The sequence below is a fragment of the Macaca thibetana genome, chromosome 3, assembly GCF_024542745.1.
Source record: "Macaca thibetana thibetana isolate TM-01 chromosome 3, ASM2454274v1, whole genome shotgun sequence".
Lineage (NCBI taxonomy): Eukaryota > Metazoa > Chordata > Mammalia > Primates > Cercopithecidae > Macaca > Macaca thibetana.
The window spans coordinates 35471584-35496619 of record NC_065580.1 but is presented as its reverse complement, the minus strand read 5'-3'; the positions used below and the strand labels follow the sequence as shown (position 1 = coordinate 35496619).

Here is a 25036-nt window from a genome sequence, read left to right as displayed (position 1 = left end):
GAGGAAGAGGAAGATTTGATGACAGAGGAGAAGGCCATATGACAGAAGTAGAGAGAGATTTGAAGATGCTACAGTTCTGGCTTTTAAAAAGGAGGAAGGGGCTAATAAGCCAAGAAATACAAGGAATGCAACTCTAGAAGCTGGAAGGGCAAGGAATTAGATTCTCTTCTGGAGCCTCCAGAGGGACAGCAGCCCTGTAGACACCTTGACTTAATCTCAATGAAATTAATTTTGGATTTTTTGCCTCCAGATCTATAAGCGAAATATATGTGCTGCTTTAAGCCACTAAATTTGTGACTGTTAGAACAGCCATAGGAAACTAATACAGGGTCCCCAGAGACCCCTTTATTTCTCTACTTATTTCTGTAATGGGTTTAATCCCACCAAACTGAAGCTCAAGTTCTAGTACTAGCAGAAAGCACTTCAGAGGATGGTTGGCATAGAATCAAGCTCTTTTGTAATTGCTGCTGGCATAAGCCTGTTACCCAGTGGTGATGCCTGGTACTTAAAGAAGAAAGGTCATGAAGTACAAAGAACAGAGAAATCCTTAAGTACCACTAGCTGGTTACTACAATCTCAAAGTGCTCTCTCATCCAATTTTGAACTTCACCTTATAATTAATGCACAGTAGTTTCAAATTCCCTCTGAAGTCATACCTACATTTAAGTTCAGACTCTGCCACTTACAAGTTTTATGACTTTGCATAAGTTTCCTGAGTTTCAGTTTCCTTCTGCTGAAAAAAGAGTTACTAGTAATTCCTACATCAAAAGGCTGCTGTGTTGACTAAATTATAAGGTAGGCAAAACATCTTTTGGAAGCGCTAGCACACAGCATATGGTCAATAAATTAGTCACCAACACCAACAATATGGTCATAATCATTATTACTAATAATTATTTAAATTTTAGCTTTCGTATACCAAATCAAGTTTTAACAATCACTTATCTGAACACATGAACATCTTACTTTTGGAGTACATTTACTATAATACATTTTTTTAAAATAATTTGGAAATTAAATAGTTTTTCTCTGGAACCTTTTTATGGCATCATTATAAGTGAATATCAAAACTATTTAAAATATTAGGATCTGTTCAGACATATTCTATAAAAACATATATTTAGGTAGGTTAGTCTGATAAACTGTAACAGTTAATAAACACTATGTCCTCTCATGACACAAGATTATATAACTTCAGTGGGCTGTTCAATATCATCCACAAAATATAAATATACCTATCATCATGGAAATGTGAATTGACCTTAATGTACAGAACACTCGTAAATCATTTTCAGTCCTCTTCCTGTTCTACACATTCTCTTTTATCATCCATTTTTTCAATCTCATCTCCTCCCACTACCCATATATAATCTACTTCCAGCCACTGAACACTTCTTAACACTTCCCGAAACTTCCACATTTTCTCACCTCCTTGTGACTTGGCACAATTATTATCACTTTTATTAAATGAAACTTTCTAGAATCGACCAAGTTCCTTCCCCTGTTCCCACAGCTTTTTGTGCATATTTCCATGAAAGCGTTTACACATTACATGGTAGCTACTGCATGCATCTTCTTCCTTACTAGTCTGTAAACAATTTTAGAACAGGAATCTTATTTCGCATTTCTCTGTATCTTCATTTCTTAGCAAAGTATCTAGAACAAAGTATGTCCTTACTAAATATGTGTTGAAAGAGTGAATGCATAACCCACAATGTTCAATTAGTATCAAGGTATTTACTTTTTAAAATCAAAGATCTTGATTGTTTACATCTTAAAACTAGAAAAGTCCTGATATGTTTTATTAGCCTCCAAACTTACCTGAGTATCTTATCTGCAGTACAGAAAGTGGGATACCTAATAAGTGTGAAAAATAGTCCTTGAGATATTTAAGAACGGTATCAACCTTAAAAGATATTACAATTTCCTGGCCCACTGGAATAAGTACAACTTTTACTGTAAATTAAAAGAGAAAAGAAAGAATTATAGTTAAATACAGCAAAGGTCAGCAAACTACAGTCCACAAACAGATACAGAATTATGTGTTAATTTTTAATTATATAAAATGCAAGTTGTTCTTGCTGGTGTTTCCCTGCTGCGCCCCAATGATAACAGTTACTTTTAATTTTCTATAAGGAGAAGTGGCCAACATTTAGTTGCTTTGAAAATCAATCCATAATCTCAAAAATTAGCTCTAATGTTCAATACCTGGTATGTATTGTTCAGATATAAGCATAGGAAACATCCCAGGAAATTAGGCATTTTGGCATAGTGAATTTAGGAAAGAGAGACCTGAGACAGACAATGTCCCAGAAGTTAGAAATGCACTATAACTACTTTTCACAAAGAGGGACATTATATGGCTCAATCCCCTCTAGAAAAAAGAGAATCAAGATTCTTACATATTAAAATTTTCTAAAATATTATTATAAAATGATTATCTGTTCACAAATACAGGAGGGAAATACGGTATGTAAAAAGTAATTAATATGGGTAAACTGTTTTACATCTACAGACTTCAAATTTTAATAGAGAAGATGTAAAAAGATGGAGTATAGAATAAAGACTGTGGGTCAAAAAAGTTTTGTACATTCCTTTCCTGAAATTACAGTTTTCATAAAGCTAAAAATAAGACATTTATCAATAACGTGACAAAATTTAAGTAGGCACTGGTAATGCTAAGGTTCTTTGAGCTTGTTAAAACTTGTTTTCACAGTTCTCTATCAACAAAGAGAATACTTTCTCAGATGGCAAACCATGAGAAGGTTATTTTAATTGTCTTCTCAGTGCAAAAAACTATAATCAATTTTAAAGCTTTCACAATAGTGAAATGTGTCACTATTGGGAAGGGGAAATGTGTCAAGGGATTTGTGAAGCTCACGAGGTACAGGACCAAGACAACTTTTTAAAAAAAAAATCACCATGTGTTTCCTGTAAGTTATATCAGGGAATGACAGAAATACCCAAAAATGAAACCCAAATTTACATTAAATACTAAAATTGAGAGACACCTGCTTCAGTCAGGTATAATCAGGCTTCAGTAGTTTTCTCTCCTTCTTTTCATTCTTTACGTATATGGACACATCACACAAGGGTAAACTACCCCACTAGATTCAAAAGCTACATTTTACCAGCCAAACTAAGCTGCTGTTATTATTGTTGTTAAATCATGGTTCATGTTCTCCACTCTGTAGGCAGAAACTCTCTCACAACTCATTCACAAGATGGAAAAGGAGCAGTCAGTTAACCGTGCAAGTAGAATGGTTCTCTGTGTAACCACCTTATTGCTGCTGCCACTCTGCTGTTATTAAGAATGTAATAATAACTATTATATGATATCAACATTATTTTATGTCTTTAAAATTAACCTACAATGAAAAACAATGATTTTTCTGAAGGAAAATATAAGCTAACACTAAGCAGACTACAGAAATACGGAAAAGCAACATAATATGTAGAATAAGCGAGCACTGGATATGAAACTAGAAAATCTATTGTCAAGTTCCCATCCACCTATCCACCTCTTGCTATTTAGATACAACAATTAATTCCAAATTGGCATGTAAAATAATTCCCATTTTAGTCAACAATTTCTCCATCATTTTTAAAGGTCATAAACATTTTTAAAACCTACTTTCTTTGAAAAAATATATAAATATCAATTTTTAAATTTAATGAAGATCATTCATTGATGAAAAATAGATAATGCAGAATACAGAAGCTTTCACAAATAGTTAAGAGATTCAAGCAAAGTAACTCTGGAAGTTTGGTGGATGAGGGAAAGGGAAAGGAATATCAAATATAAAACAAATCTTTAAGCGAAAATAAGCCAACAAGAAAACACAATCATTCTTCAAAATGAGAAAATGAAATAGCCTATCTTCCTTAGGTAGCACCTGTTGCTAGAGAATCTTCCATTGATTCTTGCAAAGACTCCTTTATAGCCTTTATTTTATCCAGAAATGCCAAACTATCATCATTTGGACTCTGCATTGCATATTGCTTTTCATGATGTTGTGGAGTATATGAAACTTGTCTTGGTGATATAACCTCTTTCATGAGTTGTTCATTGTCTGGTTCCAGGCTTGAAAAGCTTCGGTCACTCTGCTCCTCAACATGTATTGCATGGCTCTCACTGAATTGTTCTATCCCAGATTCATGCTCTTCAGTTTGATCTGACTCTTGAGGCTCTTCTGAGGGAACTGGAATAGTAACAATGTCAAAAGCATCACTTTCTTCTGTTGAATTGGCTATATTCTGAGTTTCATACTTCTTGGGCTGATTAGACATTTTCCTGAATTAAGAAAAATAAACACATTTACTACACAAAGTTTCTACACCAAAAATCAAATTCATTGCTAGTACAGAGTAACATTCATAATATTCAACTAAAGTTGCTCATTTAAAAAAATGTTTATCTTACTAATGGCATCAAGTTAAAAAAAAAGAACCTCAAAACAATAAATTTGACAATACTCTGCAAAGAATATATGGAAAAATATTTTTAAATATCTTGTCATTTCTTCTTTATTTGGTCCTTATTTTAGTCTCATATTTTTGAGACTTCCTTATTTAATGAAGAATGCCTCATGAAGAGACTTTCTGAATTTCTTTTTTCTGAATACAAAACTGATATATGGATGCCTCTAGCATTACAAATGATTAGAAGCTCCAAGGAACCAGCCATCTCTATAGCAAGTGTACCCTGAACAGAATACACTTTTTGTAGTAGCTCTGCTCTTACAAATTGTAGCAGAGGTCTGCAATGACCTCTGCTCCCCCAAATAAACCTATTAACAACAAATATTGGTTGAGCTTGATGCTGACTAGACCCACAGCTATAGCAGCCAAGAGCTTGGGTTTGGAAGACAAGACGACAATATCTGAAAGATTGGACTGGGATAGTCCAGGGCATCCCAGAGCCGGGCTGCAGATGCAGGAGCTAAATTGGAGAAACGAATGTCCAATATAGCAGGGAGCTCACCTATGGAAGTCAGGAAGGGAAAATAGGGAATGTAGCCCCAAGACCAGATTTCTATGGCAAAGACAAGGGTAATATGAAACCTTGGAACAGTAGTGAGGTGGAAAAGCTCTCTCTGGGGCTTCTGCTTTGAGTACAAATCTTTATGGAGAAAATAAATTCACCCACAGCCAGTGGAATTCTCTGGATACTGGATTATAAATTTTAAAAAATGGAAACATCTGCAATAAAAATATATAATTGTTGATCTCAGTGAATAAGCTATACAAGATTAGAGACAGTTGAAGAGAGAATTAGTAAACTGGAAGATAAATAAAATGATTTTATATAGAATGATGCAAAAAGATAAGATACAAAAAATATGAGACTAAAAGCGATGGAAAAGAAAGTCTAGCATGTTTTTGCTAAGCATATATTTTGTTGTGAGCTAAGAATGATTTTGTACTGTGAAACCAAAAAACAACAAAGAAGATGCATTGGAGACTACATGTAGTCTCTGCAGTCTAAAAAAGACCTGTGAAGTCCTTTTCATAAAATGTTTGCCAGCTTCTGAACTAACATATGTCAAAATGGAGTCCCAGAAGGAAAAATAGAAAGATAGAAGAGAAAAAATATTTTTATGTGTTATTTATTCTTTTTGAGATAAAAATCTTTCTCTGTCACCTAGGCTAGAGTACAGTGGTCCAATTCCAGCTCACTGCAACCTCCGCCTCCCAGTTTCAAGTGATTCTCCTGCCTTAGCCTCCTGAGTAACTGGAACTACAGGCATGTGCTACTACACCTAGCTTATTTTTGTATTTTTAGTAGACAGGGTTTTGCCATGTTGGCCAGGCTGGTCTAAAACTCCTGGCCTCAAGTGATAAATCTGCCTCAGCCTCTCAAAGCTCTGGGATTACAGGCATGAGCCATGATGCCTGGCCAGGAAAAATATTTCAAAAGGTAATAGCCGAGAACTTTTCAAAACTGATAAAAGAATATGGATCCTCAGATCCAGGAAGCATAACATAAATATATACCAAACAGGTTAAATAAAAATAATGAATAGCCATATACATTGTAATGAAATTACAGAATATCAAAGACAAACAGAAGGTCCTGAAAGTACAATGATAAAGAACATAACAGCTACTGTTTTGAATCATATTAATTTGCTGCCATTAATACAAAGAAAAGGAAAATCACTGCAGACTTATCAGAAAAATAGTAGCCAATGCAACAATAGGCTAACTGACAGAAGATAACTATCAACCTAGAATTGTGCACCCAGCAAAATTACCTCGCAAGAAAGAAAACAGAAGTATTTACAAGTTAGTTACTAAGTTACAACCAAGATATTTGCTCTAAAGGAACTTCTAAGGAATATACTCAAAGGAGGAAAATGATTTCAAGGGATGTCTGAAGTGTAACTCGGAAAGGTAAATGTGAAAAATCATAAACATATGGATAAATCCAAATAAATACTGTTAATACAAAATAATAGTAAATTGAAATATTAGACAATAATACAAAATTGGGAAGGGAAAAACAAGACCAAACTCTGAAATCCTTATACTATTTATAATTTTTTTTATTTGTATAGATTTAGGGAGTACAAGTACAGCACAGTTTGAAGTCTGGGCTTTTATTGTGACCATCACCCAAATAGTATACATACTACCCACTGAGTAAGTTCTCATCCCTCACACCCTTCCCATGCTCCCTTTCTTTCAAGTCTCCAATGTCTATTATTCCACTCTGTGTTCATGTGTAGATGTTATTTCACTCCCACTTACAAGTGAGAATATGCAGTATTTGACTTTCTGTTTCTGAGTTATTTCACTTAAAATTATGCCTCCCATTCCAAGGGGGACATATTCTTAACCCTAGACTGCGTTACTTAAATATGCATAGTTAAATCTCACTACAAGCAATAAAAAACAGAAAATTAGTTTTTAAATTTCAAAACAATCAAGAGGGAAAGAAGTGGAATGAGAAAAACCTGAACAAAGCTCAATTTTAAAAAAGGTCAAGAAACCTTTTCAGTCTCTCACCCACAAAAAAACAAAAAATAAACACACACACACACACAAAAACACCATTTTGATTATTTTCTCCTGTAACACAGCTTAATGGCCCAATTAGAAAGAGGATATCATAACAAAGCCCTAACTCCTAGCAACATATTCATCTGCCCTCTTTGAAGAATCTGAGGTAATGCTTTTGCTTCTATCTGAGGGGTCATCCTGGCCAAACTGGCCAAGATGGTTATCTTCTAAAAACAGCAATAGCAACAAAATCCAAACTGGCCAAGATGGTATCTTCTAAAAACAGCAATAGCAACAAAATCAAGAACTTCTGCTCTTCAGAAAACACAACTGGGAGAAAAAAAAGACAAATCATAGACTGGAAGATAATTTTCACAAAATGCATATCTGATAAAGGACTTATATCCAGACTATATAGAGAATAATATGAAAAAATAATATTTAAAAAGGGTAAAAGATTTCAACAGACACTTCACCACAGAATACATATAGAAGGCAATTAAGCAGGGGCAGGCCTAGGTTGAGGCAAGTGAAGCACCTGCACTACTCTACACTTGTACTCGTGTCTGAAAATGAATGACTCCTAAAATGTTGGGCCTAGGTGCATCATTTGGGTCATCCCAGTCTCAACCCTGAGAACAAACACATAAAATAAAGCTCAATATCATTACTCATTGTAAAAATGGAACTTCAAATCACAATGAGATAGCACTACATACCTATTAGAATAACTAAAATAATATTTTTAAAGCTCTCTAATAGCAAGTGCTAGTGAGTGCATATAAAGACAACTGGTACACACAACAACGTGGATGAAACTCAAACAAATTATGCTCAGTGAAGAAGCCAGCTCTACTAAGGCTGTGTAGTATTGACTCAATTTATATGACAAATCCTAGAGTTAGAAAATATACCAAAGCCTAAGGGTAAAGGTAAGAGTTGATTACAGAAGGATGTGGGGATTTTTTGTGTGATGGAAACACTCAAAATCTCAATTCTGGTAGTGGTTATGTAAACTATATGTGTTTATTAAAACGTATAGCACTCCAGACTAAAGAGGGTAAATTTTATTGTGTCTAGATTATCCCTTACTAGAAAGATATAACAGAAAGTAAAAGCAACGAATGCTCCTTTCAGGAGGAAGAAAAAAAAAAAAGTGTGCTATTAAGACTAAGACAAAAGGAATTTCAATAACAATAAGAATTTTTGAAAATCGACGTGGCAGGGAAAAACAACTGATTCCAGATGTAAGGTCAGTGGTATAGGAAATGATAAATAGCAAAGAAAGTGAAAATATATGGGTAAATATAAATGCACTTTGGCTGTATAAAAATAATGTTGAGGCGCGCCCAAGATGGCCGAATAGGAACAGCTCCAGCCTCCAGCTCCCAGCATGAGCGACACAGAAGACAGGTGATTTCTGCATTTTCAACTGAGGTACTGGGTTCATCTCACTGGGGCATGTCGGACAGGGACAGTTGGCGCTGGTCCCCGGGTGCAGCCTGACCAGTGAGAGCGGAAGCAGGGCTAGGCATCACCTCACCTGTGAAGCGCAAGGGGGAAGGGAATTCCTTTTCCTAGTCAAAGGAAAGTGAGACACACACACCTGGAAAATCGGGTAACTCCCACCCTAATACTGCACTTTACCAAGGGTCTTGGCAAATGGCACACCAGGAGATTATATCCCACACCTGGCCCGGAGGGTCCCACGCTCACGGAGCTTCCCTCATTGATAGCACAGCAGTCTGAGATCTAACTGCAAGGCGGCAGCAAGGCTGTGGGAGGGGCGCCCGCCATTGCTGAGGCTTAAGTAGGTAAACAAAGTCACTGGGAAGCTCAAATTGGGTGGAACCCACCACAGCTCAAGGAGGCCTGCCTGCCTCTATAGACTCCACCTCTGGGGACAGGGCATAGCTAAACAAAAGCAGCAGAAACCTGGGCAGAGGTAAATGCCCCCGTCTGACAGCTTTGAAGAGAGCAGTGGATCTCCCAGCAAGGAGGTTGAGATCTGAGAACAGACAGATTGCCTGCTCAAGTGGGTCCCTGACCACTGAGTAGCCTAACTGGGAGACATCCCTCACTAGGTGCAGACCGACACGTCACACCTCACACGGCCGGTACGCCCCTGAGACGAAGCTTCCAGAGCAAGAATCAGACAGCAACACTCGTTGTTCAGCAATATTCTATCTTCTGCAGCCTCCTCTGTTGATACCCAGGCAAACAGGGTCTGGAGTGGACCTCAAGCAAACTCCGACCTGCAGCTGACGGTCCTGACTGTTGGAAAATTAACAAAAAGAAAGGACACCCACACCAAAACCCCATCAGTACGTCACCATCATCAAAGACCGAAGGCAGATAAAACCACAGACAGGGAAAAAGCAGGGCAGAAAAGCTGGAAATTCAAAAAATCAAAGCGCATCTCCCCCTCCAAAGCAACGCAACTCATCGCCAGCAACAGAACAAAGCTGGACGGAGGATGACTTTGACCAGTTGAGAGAAGAAGGCTTCATTCGATCAAACTTCTCAGAGCTAAAGGAGGAACTACGTAACCAGCAGAAAGAAACTAAAAACCTTGAAAAAAGAATGGATGAATGGATAACTAGAATAGCCAATGTAGAGAAGACCTTAAAAGAATTGATAGACATGAAAACCATAACATGAGAACTACGTGACAAATGCACAAGCTTCAGTAACCAACTCGATCAACTGGAAAAAAGAGTATCAGCGACTGAAGATCAAATGAATGAAATGAAGCAAGAAGTGAAGTGTAGAGGAAAAAGAGTAAAAAGAAATGAACAAAGACTCCAAGAAACATGGGATTATGTGAAAAGACCAAATCTACGTCTGATTGGTGTGCCTGAAAGTGACGGGGAAAATGGAACCAAGTTGGAAAACACTCCGCAGGATATCATCCAGGAGAACTTTCCCAACCTAGTAAGGCAGGCCAACATTCAAATTCAGGAAATACAGAGAATGCCACAAAGATACTCCTCGAGAAGAGCAACTCTAACACACATAATTGTCAGATTCACCAAAGTTGAAATGAAGGAAAAAATGTTAAGGGCAGCCAGAGAGAAAGGTCGGGTTACACACAAAGAAAAGCTCACCAGACTAACAGCAGATCTCTCGGCAGAAACTCTCCAAGCCAGAAGAGAGTGGAGGCCAATATTCAACATTCTTAAAGAAAAAAATTTTCAACCCAGAATTTCATATCCAGCCAAACTAAGTTTCACAAGTGAAGGAGAAATAAAATCCTTTACAGACAAGCAAATGCTTAGAGATTTTGTCACCACCAGGCCTGCCCTACAAGAGATTCTGAAGCAAGCACTAATGTTGTAAAGGAACAACAGGTACCAGCCATTGCAAAAACATGCCAAAATGTAAAGTCCATCGATGCTAGGAAGAAACTGCGTCAACTAGCGAGTAAAATAACCAGCTAATATCATAATGACAGGATCAAGTTCACACATAACAATATTAACCTTAAATGTAAATGGACTAAATGGTCCAACTAAAAGACACAAACTGGCAAACTGGATAAAGAGTCAAGACCCATCAGTTTGTTGTATTCAGGAGACCCATCTCACATGCAGAGACACATACAGGCTCAAAATAAACGGATGGAGGAAGATCTACCAAGCAAATGGAAAACAAAAAAAAGCAGGGGTTGCAATCCTAGTCTCTGATAAAACAGACTTTAAACCATCAAAGATCAAATGAGACAAAGGAGGCCATTACATAATGGTAAAGGGATCAATTCAGCAGGAAGAGCTAACTATCCTAAATATATATGCACACTATACAGGAGCATCCAGATTCATAAATCAGTCCTTAGAGACTTATAAAGAGACTTAGACTCCCATACAATAATAATGGGAGACTTTAACACCCCACTGTCAACATTAGACACATCAACGAGACAGAAAGTTAACAAGGATATCGAGGAATTGAACTCATCTCTGCAGCAAGCAGACCTAATAGACATCTACAGAACTGTCCACCCCAAATCAACAGAATATACATTCTTCTCAGCACCACATCACATTTATTCCAAAATTGACCACATAGTTGCAAGTAAAGCATTCCTCAGCAAATGTGAAAGAACAGAAATTATAACAAACTGTCTCTCAGACTATAGTGCAATCAAACTAGAACTCAGGACTAAGAAACTCAATCAAAACCATTCAACTACATGGAAATTGAACAACCTGCTCCTGAATGACTACTGGGTACATAACGATATGAAGGCAGAAATAAAGATGTTCTTTGAAACCAATGAGAACAAAGATACAACATACCACTATCTCTGGGACACATTTAAAGCAGTGTGTAGAGGGAAATTTATAGCACTAAATGCCCACAAAAGAAAGTAGGAAAGATCTAAAATCGACACCCTAACATCACAATTAAAAGAACTAGAAAAGCAAGAGAAAACACATTCAAAAGCTAGCAGAAGGTAAGAAATAACTAAGATCAGAGCAGAACTGAAGGAGATACAGACACAAAATACCCTCCAAAAAAAATCAATGAATCCAGGAGCTGGTTTTTTGAAAAGATCAACAAAATTGATAGACCACTAGCAAGACTAATAAAGAAGAAAAGAAAGAAGAATCAAATAGATGCAATAAAAAGTGATAAAGCGGATATCACCATCGACCCCACAGAAATACAAACTACCATCAGAGAATACTATAAACACCTCTATGCAAATAAACTAGAAAACCTAGAAGAAATGGATAATTTCCTGGACACTTACACTCTCCCAAGATTAAACCAGGAAGAAGTTGAATCGCTGAATAGACCAATAGCAGGCTCTGAAATTGCAGCAATAATTAATAGCCTACCAACCAAAAAAAGTCCAGGACCAGACGGATTCATAGCCGAATTCTACCAGAGGTACAAGGAGGAGTTGGTACCATTCCTTCTGAAACTATTCCAATCAATAGAAAAAGAGGGATTCCTCCCTAACTCATTCTACATGGCCAACATCATCCTGATACCAAAGCCTGGCAGAGACACAACAAAAAAAGAGAATTTCAGACCAATATCCCTGATGAACATCGATGCAAAAATCCTCAATAAAATACTGGCAAAACAATTCCAGCAGCACATCAAAAAGCTTATCCACCATGATCAAGTGGGCGTCATCCCTGGGATGCAAGGCTTGTTCAACATATGCAAATCAATAAACGTAATCCAGCATATAAACAGAACCAAAGACAAAAACCACATGATTATCTCAATAGATGCAGAAAATTCCTTTGACAAAATTCAACAGCCCTTCATGCTGAAATCTCACAATAAATTCGGTATTGATGGAACATATCTCAAAAAAATAAGAGCTATTTATAACAAACCCACAGACAATATCATACTGAATGGGCAAAAACTGGAAGCATTCCCTTTGAAAACTGGCATAAGACAGGGATGCCCTCTCTCACCACTCCTATTCAACATAGTGTTGGAAGTTCTGGCTAGGGTAATCAGGCAAAAGAAAGAGATAAAGGGTATTCAGTTAGGAAAAGAAGAAGTCAAATTGTCCCTGTTTGCAGATGACAAGATTGTATATTTAGAAAACCCCACTGTCTCAACCCAAAATCTCCTTAAGCTGATAAGCAACTTCAGCAAAGTCTCAGGATACAAAATCAATGTGCAAAAATCATAAGCATTTTTTTTTTTTTTTTTTTTTTTTGAGACGGAGTCTCAGGCTGGAGTGTAGTGGCCGGATCTCAGCTCACTGCAAGCTCCGCCTCCCAGGTTCACGCCATTCTCCTGCCTCAGCCTCCTGAGTAGCTGGGACTACAGGCGCCCGCCACCTCGCCCGGCTAGTTTTTTGTATTTTTTAGTAGAGACGGAGTTTCACCGTGTTAGCCAACAAGCATTCTTATACACCAGTAACAGACAAACAGAGAGTCAAATCATGAATGAACTCCCATTCACAATAGCTTCAAAGAGAATAAAATACCTAGGAATCCAACTTACAAGGGATGTAAAGGACCTCTTCAAGGAGAACTACAAACCACTGCTCAGTGAAATAAAAGAGGACACAAACAAATGGAAGAACATACCATGCTCATGGATAGGAAGAATTGATATTGTGAAAATGGCCATACTGTCCAAGGTAATTTATAGATTCAATGCCATCCCCATTAAGCTACCAATGACTTTCTTCACAGAATTGGAAAAAACTGCTTTGAAGTTCATATGGAACCAAGAAAGACCCCGCATTGCCAAGACAATCCTAAGCCAAAAGAACAAAGCTGGAGGCATCATGCTACCTGACTTCAAAGTATACTACAAGGCTACAGTAGCCAAAACAGCATGGTACTGGTACCAAAACAGAGATATTGACCAATGGAACAGAACACAGCAGTCAGAAATAATATCACACATCTACAGCCATCTGATCTTTGATAAACCTGACAAAAACAAGAGATGGGGAAAGGATTCCCTATTTAATAAATGGTGCTGGGAAAATTGGCTAGCCATAAGTAGAAAGCTGAAAGTGGATCCTTTCCTTACTCCTTATACAAAGATTAATTCAAGATGAATTAGAGACTTAAATGTTAGGCCTAAAACCATAAAATCTCTAGAAGAAAACCTAGGTAATACCATTCACGACATAGGCATGGGCAAGGACTTCATGTCTAAAATACCAAAAGCAACGGCAACAAAAGTCAAAATCGACAAATGGGATCTAATTAAACTAAAGAGCTTCTGCACAGCAAAAGAAACTACCTTCAGAGTGAACAGGAAACCTACAGAATGGGAGAAAATTTTTACAATCTACTCATCTGACAAAGGGCTAATATCCAGAATCTACGAAGAACTCAATCAAATTTACAAGAAAAAAAAAAACAACCCCATCAAAAAGTGGGCAAAGGATATGAACAGATACTTCTCAAAAGAAGACATTCATACAGCCAACAGACACATGAAAAAATGCTCATCATCACTCGCCATCAGAGAAATGCAAATCAAAACCACAATGAGATACCATCTCACACCAGTTAGAATGACAATCATTAAAAAGTCAGGAAACAACAGGTGCTGGAGAGGATGTGGAGAAATAGGAACACTTTTACACTGTTGGTGGGACTGTAAACTAGTTCAACCATTGTGGAAAACAGTGTGGTGATTCCTCAAGGATCTAGAACTAGAAATACCATTTGACCCAGCCATCTCATTACTGGGGATATACCCAAAGGATTATAAGTCATGCTGCTATAAAGACACATGTACACATATGTTTATTGCAGCACTATTCACAATAGCAAAGACTTGGAATCAACCCAAATGTCCATCAGTGACAGACTGGATTAAGAAAATGTGGCACATATACACCATGGAATACTATGCAGCCATAAAAAAGGATGAGTTCTTGTCCTTTGTAGGGACATGGATGCAGCTGGAAACCATCATTCTGAGCAAACTATCACAAGAACAGAAAACCAAACACCACATATTCTCACTCATAGGTGGGAATTGAACTATGAGATCACTTGGACACTGGAAGGGGATCATCACACACTGGGTCCCATTGTGGGGAGCAGGGGCAGGAGGGATAGCATTAGGAGATATACCTAATGTAAATGACGAGTTAATGGGTGCAGCACACCAACATGGCACATGTATACATATGTAACAAACCTGCATGATGTGCACATGTACCCTAGAACTTAAAGTATAATAAAAAATAATAATAATATCATAAAGTCATACACACATAGAAATACAAAACAATCATATGGCATATCTGTTGTGGGGGTGAAAATGATAAAAATGGCATTTACCTTATCATAATTCATTAATCTGTATATGTGTTTTATATAGCTTTCTGATTTTGTGCTATACTTAATAAAGAAGCTAAATAAAAAAGAAGAGGAAGAAGAGGATGAAGTACTCTATATGTTGACAAAAGTCACACTCCAAGATATACCGAGTGAGAAAAAGAAAGAAGGTGAAATAAGAATATATATTTGTGTTTGTTTCTACCTGGACAAAGAAACACTCAGAAAAGTATGAAAGAAACTAAGAAAACTAGTTATCTGACGGGGGGGCAAAGTGAGTAGGAAGTAGCCAGAACAAGGGTGGGCTCCACAATTCTCAATGTATTACTTTTAATATTTTTATTTTTAAACAATGTAAATGTATTACCTGTTTAAAATATTAGATAAGACATCATAGGTTTAGTAAAGTAGGGAAAACACAAGGTGGCTGGGAGAGTATGTGATCAAGTGTGCTAAAGCCTCTTTAGGAATAGGAACTAAGAATTGTGACAGGTCTGAGATTTTATCCTACCTACAACCTAACAATTTAGCCTGCCATAGTTTCATGAATGCTATCAGAATAAATAATACTCCTGGGTTGGAAACAAAGGACTTTATTACTCATGGCACAGCAGATAGCATGAGCTTTATATTCACACAGGATCCCTGTGCCCCCAAATCCCAGAGGAACAATGTGGAATGCCCAATTAGATGCTATAGACACAGAAGGTGTGTATCACAGCTAAGAAACCCCAAGCTTAGAAACTCCAATCCTTTATAATGGACTGCAAGCAAATATGCCCAACCTCTGCCTTGGAGGAAGATATCATTGTTATTATACTAGACAGATAAATCTGACCTCTGCTTTAGAAAGAGACCCTATATCTTTTAAGACTGTTCACTATACAAATATCCTTGAAAAGAAAATTCAAAACAAAGCTGTCAGTTTCTCTTAAGCAGAAATTCTAGAGAACCATGGGGAACCATCTTCCATGAGGAATAAGAACCATCCATGGACAACATCAAAAAAGCCTCTGAGAGTCAGCATCTAGTGATTATTCTCACAGCTGTCTAGTAAGAATGATCATTTCACAACAGCAATTATATTGTCTTTCCTACAGCCAGCAAGAACAATGCTTGCTCACCTATGCTCTGAAACTTGGTTAGGTTCCATCTGACACTACCCAGTGTGAATAAGGCCCCATTTAATAGACACAACATTTAAAAGTACTCCCAAGGTATAACACCTAAAGGGCAAGCCATGCCTATATCTATCTAATAAGGTAGAAAAGGATTAAACCAGCTTGAATGCCCATATGAAAGTTGATCCAATAGGCCTAAGATAATAAATTTCATAACTGTAACAGGAATAAATTATATCTAACAGTACAATAAAACAATAATATAACACAACCAAGGAAGGTCTACTTTTAGAGTAATCCTTTATTTTTTTTCTTTTGCTCACCTATTATCCAGCCACTCAAAAAGCACTGTCAATACTGACCTGAAAATTTAGTCTCAGTCTACTTTTGTCTGTCATCCTGTAATATTTTGAAAGTACTACTGCAACAGTCTCAGCTGGTTACCTTAATTTCATTCTTGAAACTCCCACCCCACCAATCCCTGCCAAAAAATTCTATTATTCTCACAGCAGCCAGAAAAATATTTTTTAAAGAAAATCATACCATGCCCCTCTCATATTTACTAAAACATCTCTAAAATAAAATGCTTTCCAGAATAAAATCCAAACTACTCACCATGGCCTTCAAGGTCCTAAATGATCTAGCCCCTGCCTCTCTGACCTCATCTTCTAACCCACCCCACCTTTTATCATATCTAGGGCTAATCTCCCTCTTGGGGCTTTTGCATTTTAAGTTTCCTCTGTCAAAAATGTGTTACTACAAACTTTTTTTTTGAGATAGAGTCTGGCTGTGTCACCCAGGCTACAGTACAGTGATGCGATCTCAGCGCACTGCAACCTTCCCCTCCCAGTTCAAGCAATTCTCCTGCCTCAGCCTCCCAAATAGCTGGGATTACAGGCACCCACCACCACGCTTGGCTAATTTTTGTATTTTTAGTAGAGATACGGTTTCACTATGTTGGCCAGGCTGGTCTCATACTCCTGACCTCTCGAACTCCTGACCTCGTGATCTGCCCACCTCAGCCTCCCAAAGTGCCGGGATTACAGGCGTGAGCCACTGCACCTGGCCTGTTACTACAAATCTTTACGACTAATTCCTCATCTTCCATGTCTCAGTTTCCAGAGAGGCCTCCCTAATCATACCTCAACTACCCACTAATTTTTTTTTTCATCAATATAATCACTGTACATTTCTCAAAAGAAGACGTAAAAATAGCCAACAAGTATATGAAAAAATACTCAACATCAATAATAATCAGAGAAATGCAAATCAAAACCACAATAAGACATCATCTCACCCCAGTTAAAATGACTATTGTCAAAAAGAAAATAACAGATGCTGGCAAGGATGCAAAGAAAGGGGAATGGTAGTACACTGTTAGTAGGAAATGTAAATTACTACAGCCATTGTAGAAAACAGCAGGAAGGTTCCTCAAAAAACTAAAAATAGTTCTACCACATAATCCAGCAATTCCACTGCTGGATATATATCCAAAAGAAAGGAAATCAGCATATTGAAGAGATATCTGCACTCCCATGTTTACTGCAGTACTATCCACAATGGCCAATCAACCTAAGTGTCTACCACCAAATGAAGAAAGAAAATGTGGCATATATACACAAAATGAAATACTATTAAGCCATAAAAAACAATGAAATTCTGTCATTTGCAACAACATGGGTGAAACTAGGGGACATTATGTTAAGTAAAATAAGCAAGGCATAGAAAGACAAATATCACATGTTCTCATTCATAAGTAGGAGCTTAAAAAGTTGATTTCACAAAGGTAGAGAGCAGAATGATGGTTACCAGAAGCTGAGAAGGGCAGGGGGGAGCAGGGATGAAGTAAGGTTGGTTAAGGGGTTTAAAAATACATTTACATAGAAGGAGTAAGTTCTGTGTGTGATAGCACTGTAGGGTGACTATAGTTAACAATATTTTATATTTCAAAACAGAAGAAAAGTTTTGGAATATTCCTAGAACAAAAAAATGATAAGGTAATGGATATCCTAATTACCTTGATTATTACAAATTGTATGCATGTATCAAATATCATAGTTGCCCAATAAATATGTACAATAATTATGTATAAACAAAAATTTTTTAATTTTTGAAAAGCATTGGCCATGGCTGAATTCATTCATGCTTTCAACTAATTTTTACTGGGTACCTACTCATAACCAGTCCTCCTTTTAGCTGTGTGTAGAGACACTTCTATGTCTCTACACACAGCCATCGACAAGGCTTTTCAAAAATGTTTAAATTTTTGTTGATACATAATTATTGTACATATTTATTGGACACGTGTGATATTTGGTACGTATCTTTATCTGACCCAGTATATATTTTACTAATTTAGTTGTTACTTGCCCATTTTCCTCACTAGAATATACGCTTTTTTTACTGCAGGGATTTTGATCTGGTTGGTAGTTTGCAGTTTTTACAGCAGAGATTTTGATCTGCAGTAAAAAAAAAAAAAAAAAAAAAAAAAAAAAAGCTGATATTATATATATATATATATATATATATATATATATATTTTTTATTTTTTTTTTTTGAGATGGAGTCTCGCTCTGTCTCCCAGGCTGGAGTGCAGTGGCCAGATCTCAGCTCACTGCAAGCTCCGCCTCCTCAGTTCAGGCCATTCTCCTGCCTCAGCCTCCCCAGTAGCTGGGACTACAGGCGCCCGCCACCTCACCTGGCTAGTTTTTTGTATTTTTTTTAGTAGAGACGAGGTTTCAACATGTTAGCCAGGATGGTCTCGATCTCCTGACCTTGTGATCCGCCCGTCTCAGCCTCCCAAAGTGCTGAGATTACAGGCGTTAAAATAGAGCTGAAAGGATTTAGCGATGCATTAGATGTGAGCTATGAGATAAAGAGAGGAATCAAGGATACTGCTAACATTTTTAGCCCGAGTAACCAGAAGGATAAAGCTACATTTACAGAAATAAGGAAAACTTCAAATAAAGGAGACCTGAGTATGGATGTAAGTTAGATCAGTCTGATTTGGGCCATATGAGTTTGAGATGCCCATTGGACACGGGGTTAGCAGTTTGAAGTTCTGAGAAGATGCTGGCCTGGAAATTGGAAAGTCACAAGTCTATGGTATTTAAAGCCATGAGACATGTGCAATCAATGCAGTCAGAAACAGAAGCCACATACTATAAAGTTCCTTTGACAGGTACTGGATAAATTCATACCCCTCCACCTTCCTCCTCAATGCGTCTGTCTCCATTTCCTAGTTGCTATGGTTCCTAATGCTTACATTCATTTCACCCTAATTTTAGTACATTAGGTGTCCTAGATTGTTCCCCTCGAAGCAATCTATCTCCTTATAAACAAGATGAGGGCTGGGCACAGTAACTCACACCTGTAATCCCAGCACTTTGGGAGGCCGAGGTGGTCAGATCCCTTGAGCCTAGAAATTCAATACCAGCCTGGGCAACATAGTGAGACCCTGTCTCTACAAAAAATACAAAGCTTAACTGGGCATTGTATTGTGGCATGCACGTGTAATTCTAATTATTCGGGAGGCTGAGGTGGGAGGATCGCTTCAGCCAGGGAGGTGGAGATTATAGTGAGCCAAGATGTCACCACTGCCCTCCAGCCAGAGACATGGAGTAAGACATGGAATAAACACACACAAACACACACACACACACACACACACACACACAGAGATCATAGTTCTGTTACCTGTAGATTGTATGTATAGTAGTGCCTAAGGTTCACAGAAGGTCCTTAATTAATGATATGAATAAATGACCCAAATAATTACATGTTTTCAAGATGTTAGTTGTTGATAAAGAGGGTGATTAGCAACTGTGTTTATGATGGTTAGCAGTGACAAGCATTTACTCAACCTAAAAACAAGAAGTGTCAAGGTTTCTAAGTCATGACTTCATTGCCATGGAGTACAGTGATTCTCAGCTTTGATTTCCTAAAGTGGAATTTCAGGAGGGCTGACTGTGGAGCCAGCCCACCTGAGTTTGAATCCAGACTTAACAGCTTCCTGTAGAAAGAAGCAATTGGCCATGGGTCTTCAGTGTCCCTACATGTTCTTGTGGGGTGTGACAAAAATGCAAGGCCATGACCACTGTTTACCCAGACCATTTCTCAGGGTTGTGTTTGCACTGAGAAACTGCAAAGGTTGAGATAAACTCTTCCCCCTGAAACAAAGAGCAGGCTTTCTTTGGTTTACTATAAAAGCAGTAAATTCCCCATGTGCAGGCATCCTTGTAGACTCACTTGTGTTTCCCCTGTTGGACTTGGGGGGCTTGGGAAATTGGCACAAACTTGAAGCACTGGCTACTTCTTTTGCTATGTGCCCTTTGACCCAGCATCCAAGAAACAGTGACTAACTTATTAGTTTGTATGTAGGGTAAAACACCAGACCCCTCAGAGTTCCTGATACTTACTAGCTATATGACTTTGAGATACAGATGTGTCTTAACCTAAGTCTTGTTTTCCTCACTTGTGAAATGGTATATTAGTAGTTTCAACATCAAAGGTTCTTCCAAGAATTAAATAAAATTGTGTATATACAGTACTTAGTAAACTGCCTGGCACACAATAAGTACATAATAAATGTTGGCTAATTAGTAATGAACTATTTCTAAAATTTCCAAATGGCTAGTGATAATTATACCTTAATAATGTCTCCTACATAATTACTCATTTTATAAAGTAGGAGAAAAAATACTTTAAAAATAAAGCATATTAGCAAATACTTACACTAAATTATTTCTCACAGATGATATTATTACGCCCATTTTACAGATAAAGAAATTAGCACAGAGAGGTTAAGTAATATTTTCAAGAACACAGAGCTAGTAAGCGGTATATCTGGGATCCAAATCCAGGCAGTCTGGATCCAGAACCCATGCCTTTAACCACTAAACTGTGCTGTATCTCAGTATAGGAGTCCATGGGGGGTTGGGGAGAGAACAGAAAAGGGGTCCTGGTGATTAAGAAAAAGTCTAGAAATTGATCTCCCTGCAGATGAAAAAGCTAAGGCCCAGGAATGCCTCATGGTAGGTTAGTGGTGGTCAGATCCAGAATTTAACTAACGATTTTGTCATCAGATACATTATCAGAGAATGTCTTTTATTCTTAAGTAAGAAACATGACTATTATTTAAAATAGAGTAGAAAATATTCAGCAGATTTTTTTTCACCCATCTAGAACAAGGAGCTAATTTTATTGGTTCCTAATACCCCTTCATATGTATATATTAATATGCTCTACTTGCATACATAAATATGTGTAAACTCTCACTGCAGCAAATATTAAACGTAAATAACAAAACACACATATTAAGGTGTGAAATGTAAAATGTGAAATTTCAACCCAGTTTGGAAAGCTACAGTTGGACAAGACTTTTCAAAATTGCTTTTTCATTATTGTTATTGTTCATTTGGCTGTTTTTAAGAGAGTAATATGTGCTTACTAGAAAAAAAATCTAACAGAACAGAAGGGGATAAAATAAGAAGTAAAAGTATTCCAGACATGCTAATTTTATTTCTCATTGTTAGGCAGTTTATCTTTCCAGGAATTGTCTATAAAGCTACAATTATATAATATATATACACTTAAATTTGTTTATGATCATATCTATGCTTTTATAAACTATATTTCTGTTTATTTTTAAACTTTAACACTGTTTTACGACTTATAATATATGCTTAACATTTATTTTTACGTAAAATATGATTCTGCCACATTCTTTTCAACAACTTCACAGTAATTTGTTTGCAAGGCTAGGTCACATTGTAGTCAACTGTTGCTCACTGATGCACATTTAAGCTGTCTCTAGTTTTTTACTATTAAAAATTGCGCTGCAACAAACATCTTATACATCTATCTCTGTATATATGTGTAAGTTTGAAAATGAGTTCCTAGAATTAGAAGGGACAAGTCAAAGGGCATACAGATCTTAATTTTGTTAAATTCCATCACTGTTTTCTTTTACAGCCCCGAGAAGTTCCCTTTGACTGTTTCCTTACATCCTCAGATTGTTTTGAGTCCTAATAATTAAATATCCCTTTGTTGTGTGTTGCACTTATATTTCCCATTGTATGTTTGATGTTGTTTGTTTTCTCTTACTATACAAATGTTTTAGATTGTTAGGTAGTGACATTTATCAATCTTTTTGCTTATGAGAGTTTCCAAATTTCCTGATATGCTTCGAAACACCTTCTCACAATGAAACATAAATACATAAATTCATCCATAAATACATGAGACAGATCTGTAAATACTGATAGAAAACAACTGGACACACAGTCTTAAGTGTAAAAGCCAATCACAGAATAGTATGCACAATGTTACAGGTGTACCTACCTATTTGCATATGTCTAAAGCACCTCTGGAAGGTGGCCTGGAGATGGGAAGAAATGGGTAGATGGTGGATTTTCACTCTTCATTCTTTTTACTATTCGTACTGTTTTTTATGTATTATCTATTCGAATGTAAATGTTTTAATCTTATTGTTTAAAAGAGCAACCTCTATCATGTTTGCATACAAAAAAAGTCTCCCTTTTCACCTACATTTCATTCCCTATCATTTAAAGCTTAATACATTTAGAATGTAGTGTAATTAGTAAGGCAAGGATCCAGTATTGCTTTCTACCAAATAGGTCTGTTGAATTTTTAAGTTTGTTAAGAGGCAAAGACCACGGGTGGAGAGGAAGGAGTGAGAGTGCCAGGTGAGGAAAGTCTAAAATCCCTCGACTTAATAAGAGAATGGTTAACACGGAAGGCTGAGTTTCTAGTGCCAGGTTTGGGTTATACACACTTCTTCTATGCAATTACCGTGAAAAGCACTCGGGGTGTGAGGTGAGGTGTACCTCCTAGCTTGATGCTGCTGATTCAAGTCCCAAACCAGAGGGAAGGAGCCAGAAAAGGAGCCCAGAAAGATGGAATACTTCGCACGGTTTTTTAAGTAAAGGCGGAACATTCCCTACAGACCAGGCAGCCCCAGGAGCTCAGGCGGGAATCACTGCCCCGCACACAGAACTCAGAGTTCAGCGCGGCTGTTACCGGCTCTAGGCTGGGTCTAAGCGTCGGGCCAGGAAGCCGCAGTCAAAACTTGTCCTCCTACCTGTGTACGAAACGCAACTATTCTCGTCGAAGTGCTTTCCCAGGGTCCTAAGAAGCAGCTTCAATACTCGCCGCATTCTCAGTTACTGGTCATATCCTAGCAACGACCCTGGCACCACCTCTTCCTGCCAGGGCCGGACAGGGGGGAAGGGGAGGAGCAAGAGGCGGGATGGGGTAGGAGCCAGAGGCGGGCAGGGGGCGGAGCCGGGAAGGAGGAGCGCGGCAGGACTGGGGGAGGAGCCAAAGGCGGGGGGCGGGGTCGGAAAGGAGGAGCGCCGCAGGAGAGAAGGGGAGGAGCCAGAGGCCGGAAGGCGGGGTCGTGAAGGAGAAGTGCAGCAGGAGAGAACGGGAGGAGCTAGAGGCGGAGGGGCGGTGTCGAGAAGGTGGAGCGCGGCAGGAAAGACGGGAAGGAGCCAGAGGTGGGCTGGGGTCCGGGGTCCGGAAGGAGGATCGCGGTAGGGAAGAAGAGGAGGAGCCAGAGGAGAGAGTGGGGGGCTGCACAGGAGGTACGCGACAGGGAAAAAGGGGAGGAGCCAGAGGCGAGGGGGCGGGGAGGAGGGAAGCGGCAGGGAGAAGGGGCGGGGCCAGAGGCGAGGGGGAGGGAAGGAGGGACACGGTAGGGGGAAGGGGAGGAGCCAGAGGCGGAGGCTGTTACCAAGTGGTTACCTAGATCCAAAAGTAAATCAGGACAGTAACCTCTCTCCAAGATCTTTTACACTTGTGAAAGGGCACAGCTCTCTGAACCAAACACTAACAGCAATTTAATCTTACAGATATAAAAAATCAGAGTCAGAGAAATCATCAGTTTGAAGTCAGAGGCGGGAAACTGTCAGATGCCTACTTGGTTTTCTTAAATTAACAACTTGCCTCTCAGCTTCCTGGCAGCCAAAGAGAAATGGGAGACAGTAGCTATCAAATAATTCTCCTTATAAGAGAAGCAGAACTTTTGTTAATCACTAAATTAGTTAATAAACTAAATTTTGTCTATCAATGAATTCTTTTTCTTCCCCTTTTTTTAAGTGTATGCAGAGTCTTGCTCTGTCGCCCAGGCTGAAGTGCAGTGGTTCGATCTCGGCTCACTGCAACCTCCGCCTCCCGGGCTCCCGCGATTCTCCTGCCTCAGCCTCCTGAGTAGCTGAGATTACAGGCGCCCGCCACCAAGCCTGACTAATTTTGGTATTTTTAGTAGAGATGGGGTTTCACCATGTTGGCCTGGCTGATGTGGAACTCCTAGCCTCAAGCAATGTGAGCCACGGTGCCCGGCCTATCAATAAATACGAAAACTTTTAAAGAAGCACAGGATGGTATTGGAGGTCAGGTCAAGTATGTTCTTCTTAGAAATTTAGTAACAAACTATATATTACTATCTCGTAATAGCAGCTAACATTTATGAAGTATTAATTGTCATGAGGCATCGTACATAGATTTCTAATTTAATCCTTACGATTTTATTAGGGAGAAACTGCTATTAGATCCATTTTGTAAATGAGAAAACTAAGGCACACAAAGTTTAATGCAGGAACTAGGATTAAACCCAAGCAATCTAACTCCAGGTCCCAGATTTTTAATCACTATTACGGTAGTTTAATTTGATTTGATATTTTAAAAGGATTAATAAAATTAGTACAGGTTCATTCCCTTATTCATAAATGTTCATTGTCTTCATTTATTTCTTTATACTGTTCTGCTGAAATAGCACTCTCATCTCCCCAATAACTTTGTAATGTCCAATGCCATTTTTTTAGTCATCTCATTTTAAAATATATTTTACTAGAATAGTGAAATATATATTCTCAGATAAAATTGGCTTTAATAATGATCAGTAAAAGGAAATGCATTTTAATCATTTCCACACATTCATGAAAAGTAAAGGGGAAAAATGGGCATAGAGGTAACCACTAGAATTAGGCTTTCTTGGATGGGTAGACCAGGTGTGGAGGTGCGCAGATAAGATTTTACAAACACTCATACACTCCCATCTCCAAAATCATAATTCATCTTACATTCTGCTACTAATAA

At 38.1% G+C, this 25036-nt stretch overlaps 1 protein-coding gene across 3 annotated transcripts in view; it reads right to left on the bottom strand.

The window, feature by feature from the left end:
• IQUB (IQ motif and ubiquitin domain containing) overlaps positions 1-23323 on the bottom strand; it is an 80156-nt gene extending 56833 nt beyond the window's left edge. For 2 of the 3 annotated variants that reach the window (XM_050782607.1, XM_050782610.1), the window contains exons 1-3: positions 23019-23323; positions 3897-4294; positions 1822-1956 (exon numbers count right to left, since the gene is read on the bottom strand). In XM_050782607.1, the coding sequence (XP_050638564.1) occupies positions 1822-1956; positions 3897-4290 (529 nt within the window). In that variant the 5' untranslated portion in view covers positions 4291-4294; positions 23019-23323. Of the gene's footprint in view, positions 1-1821; positions 1957-3896; positions 4295-22258; positions 22296-23018 lie in introns of all 3 variants that reach the window. The other variant, XM_050782609.1, reaches the window with a different exon arrangement.
• Between the last annotated feature and the right edge of the window lie 1713 nt (positions 23324-25036).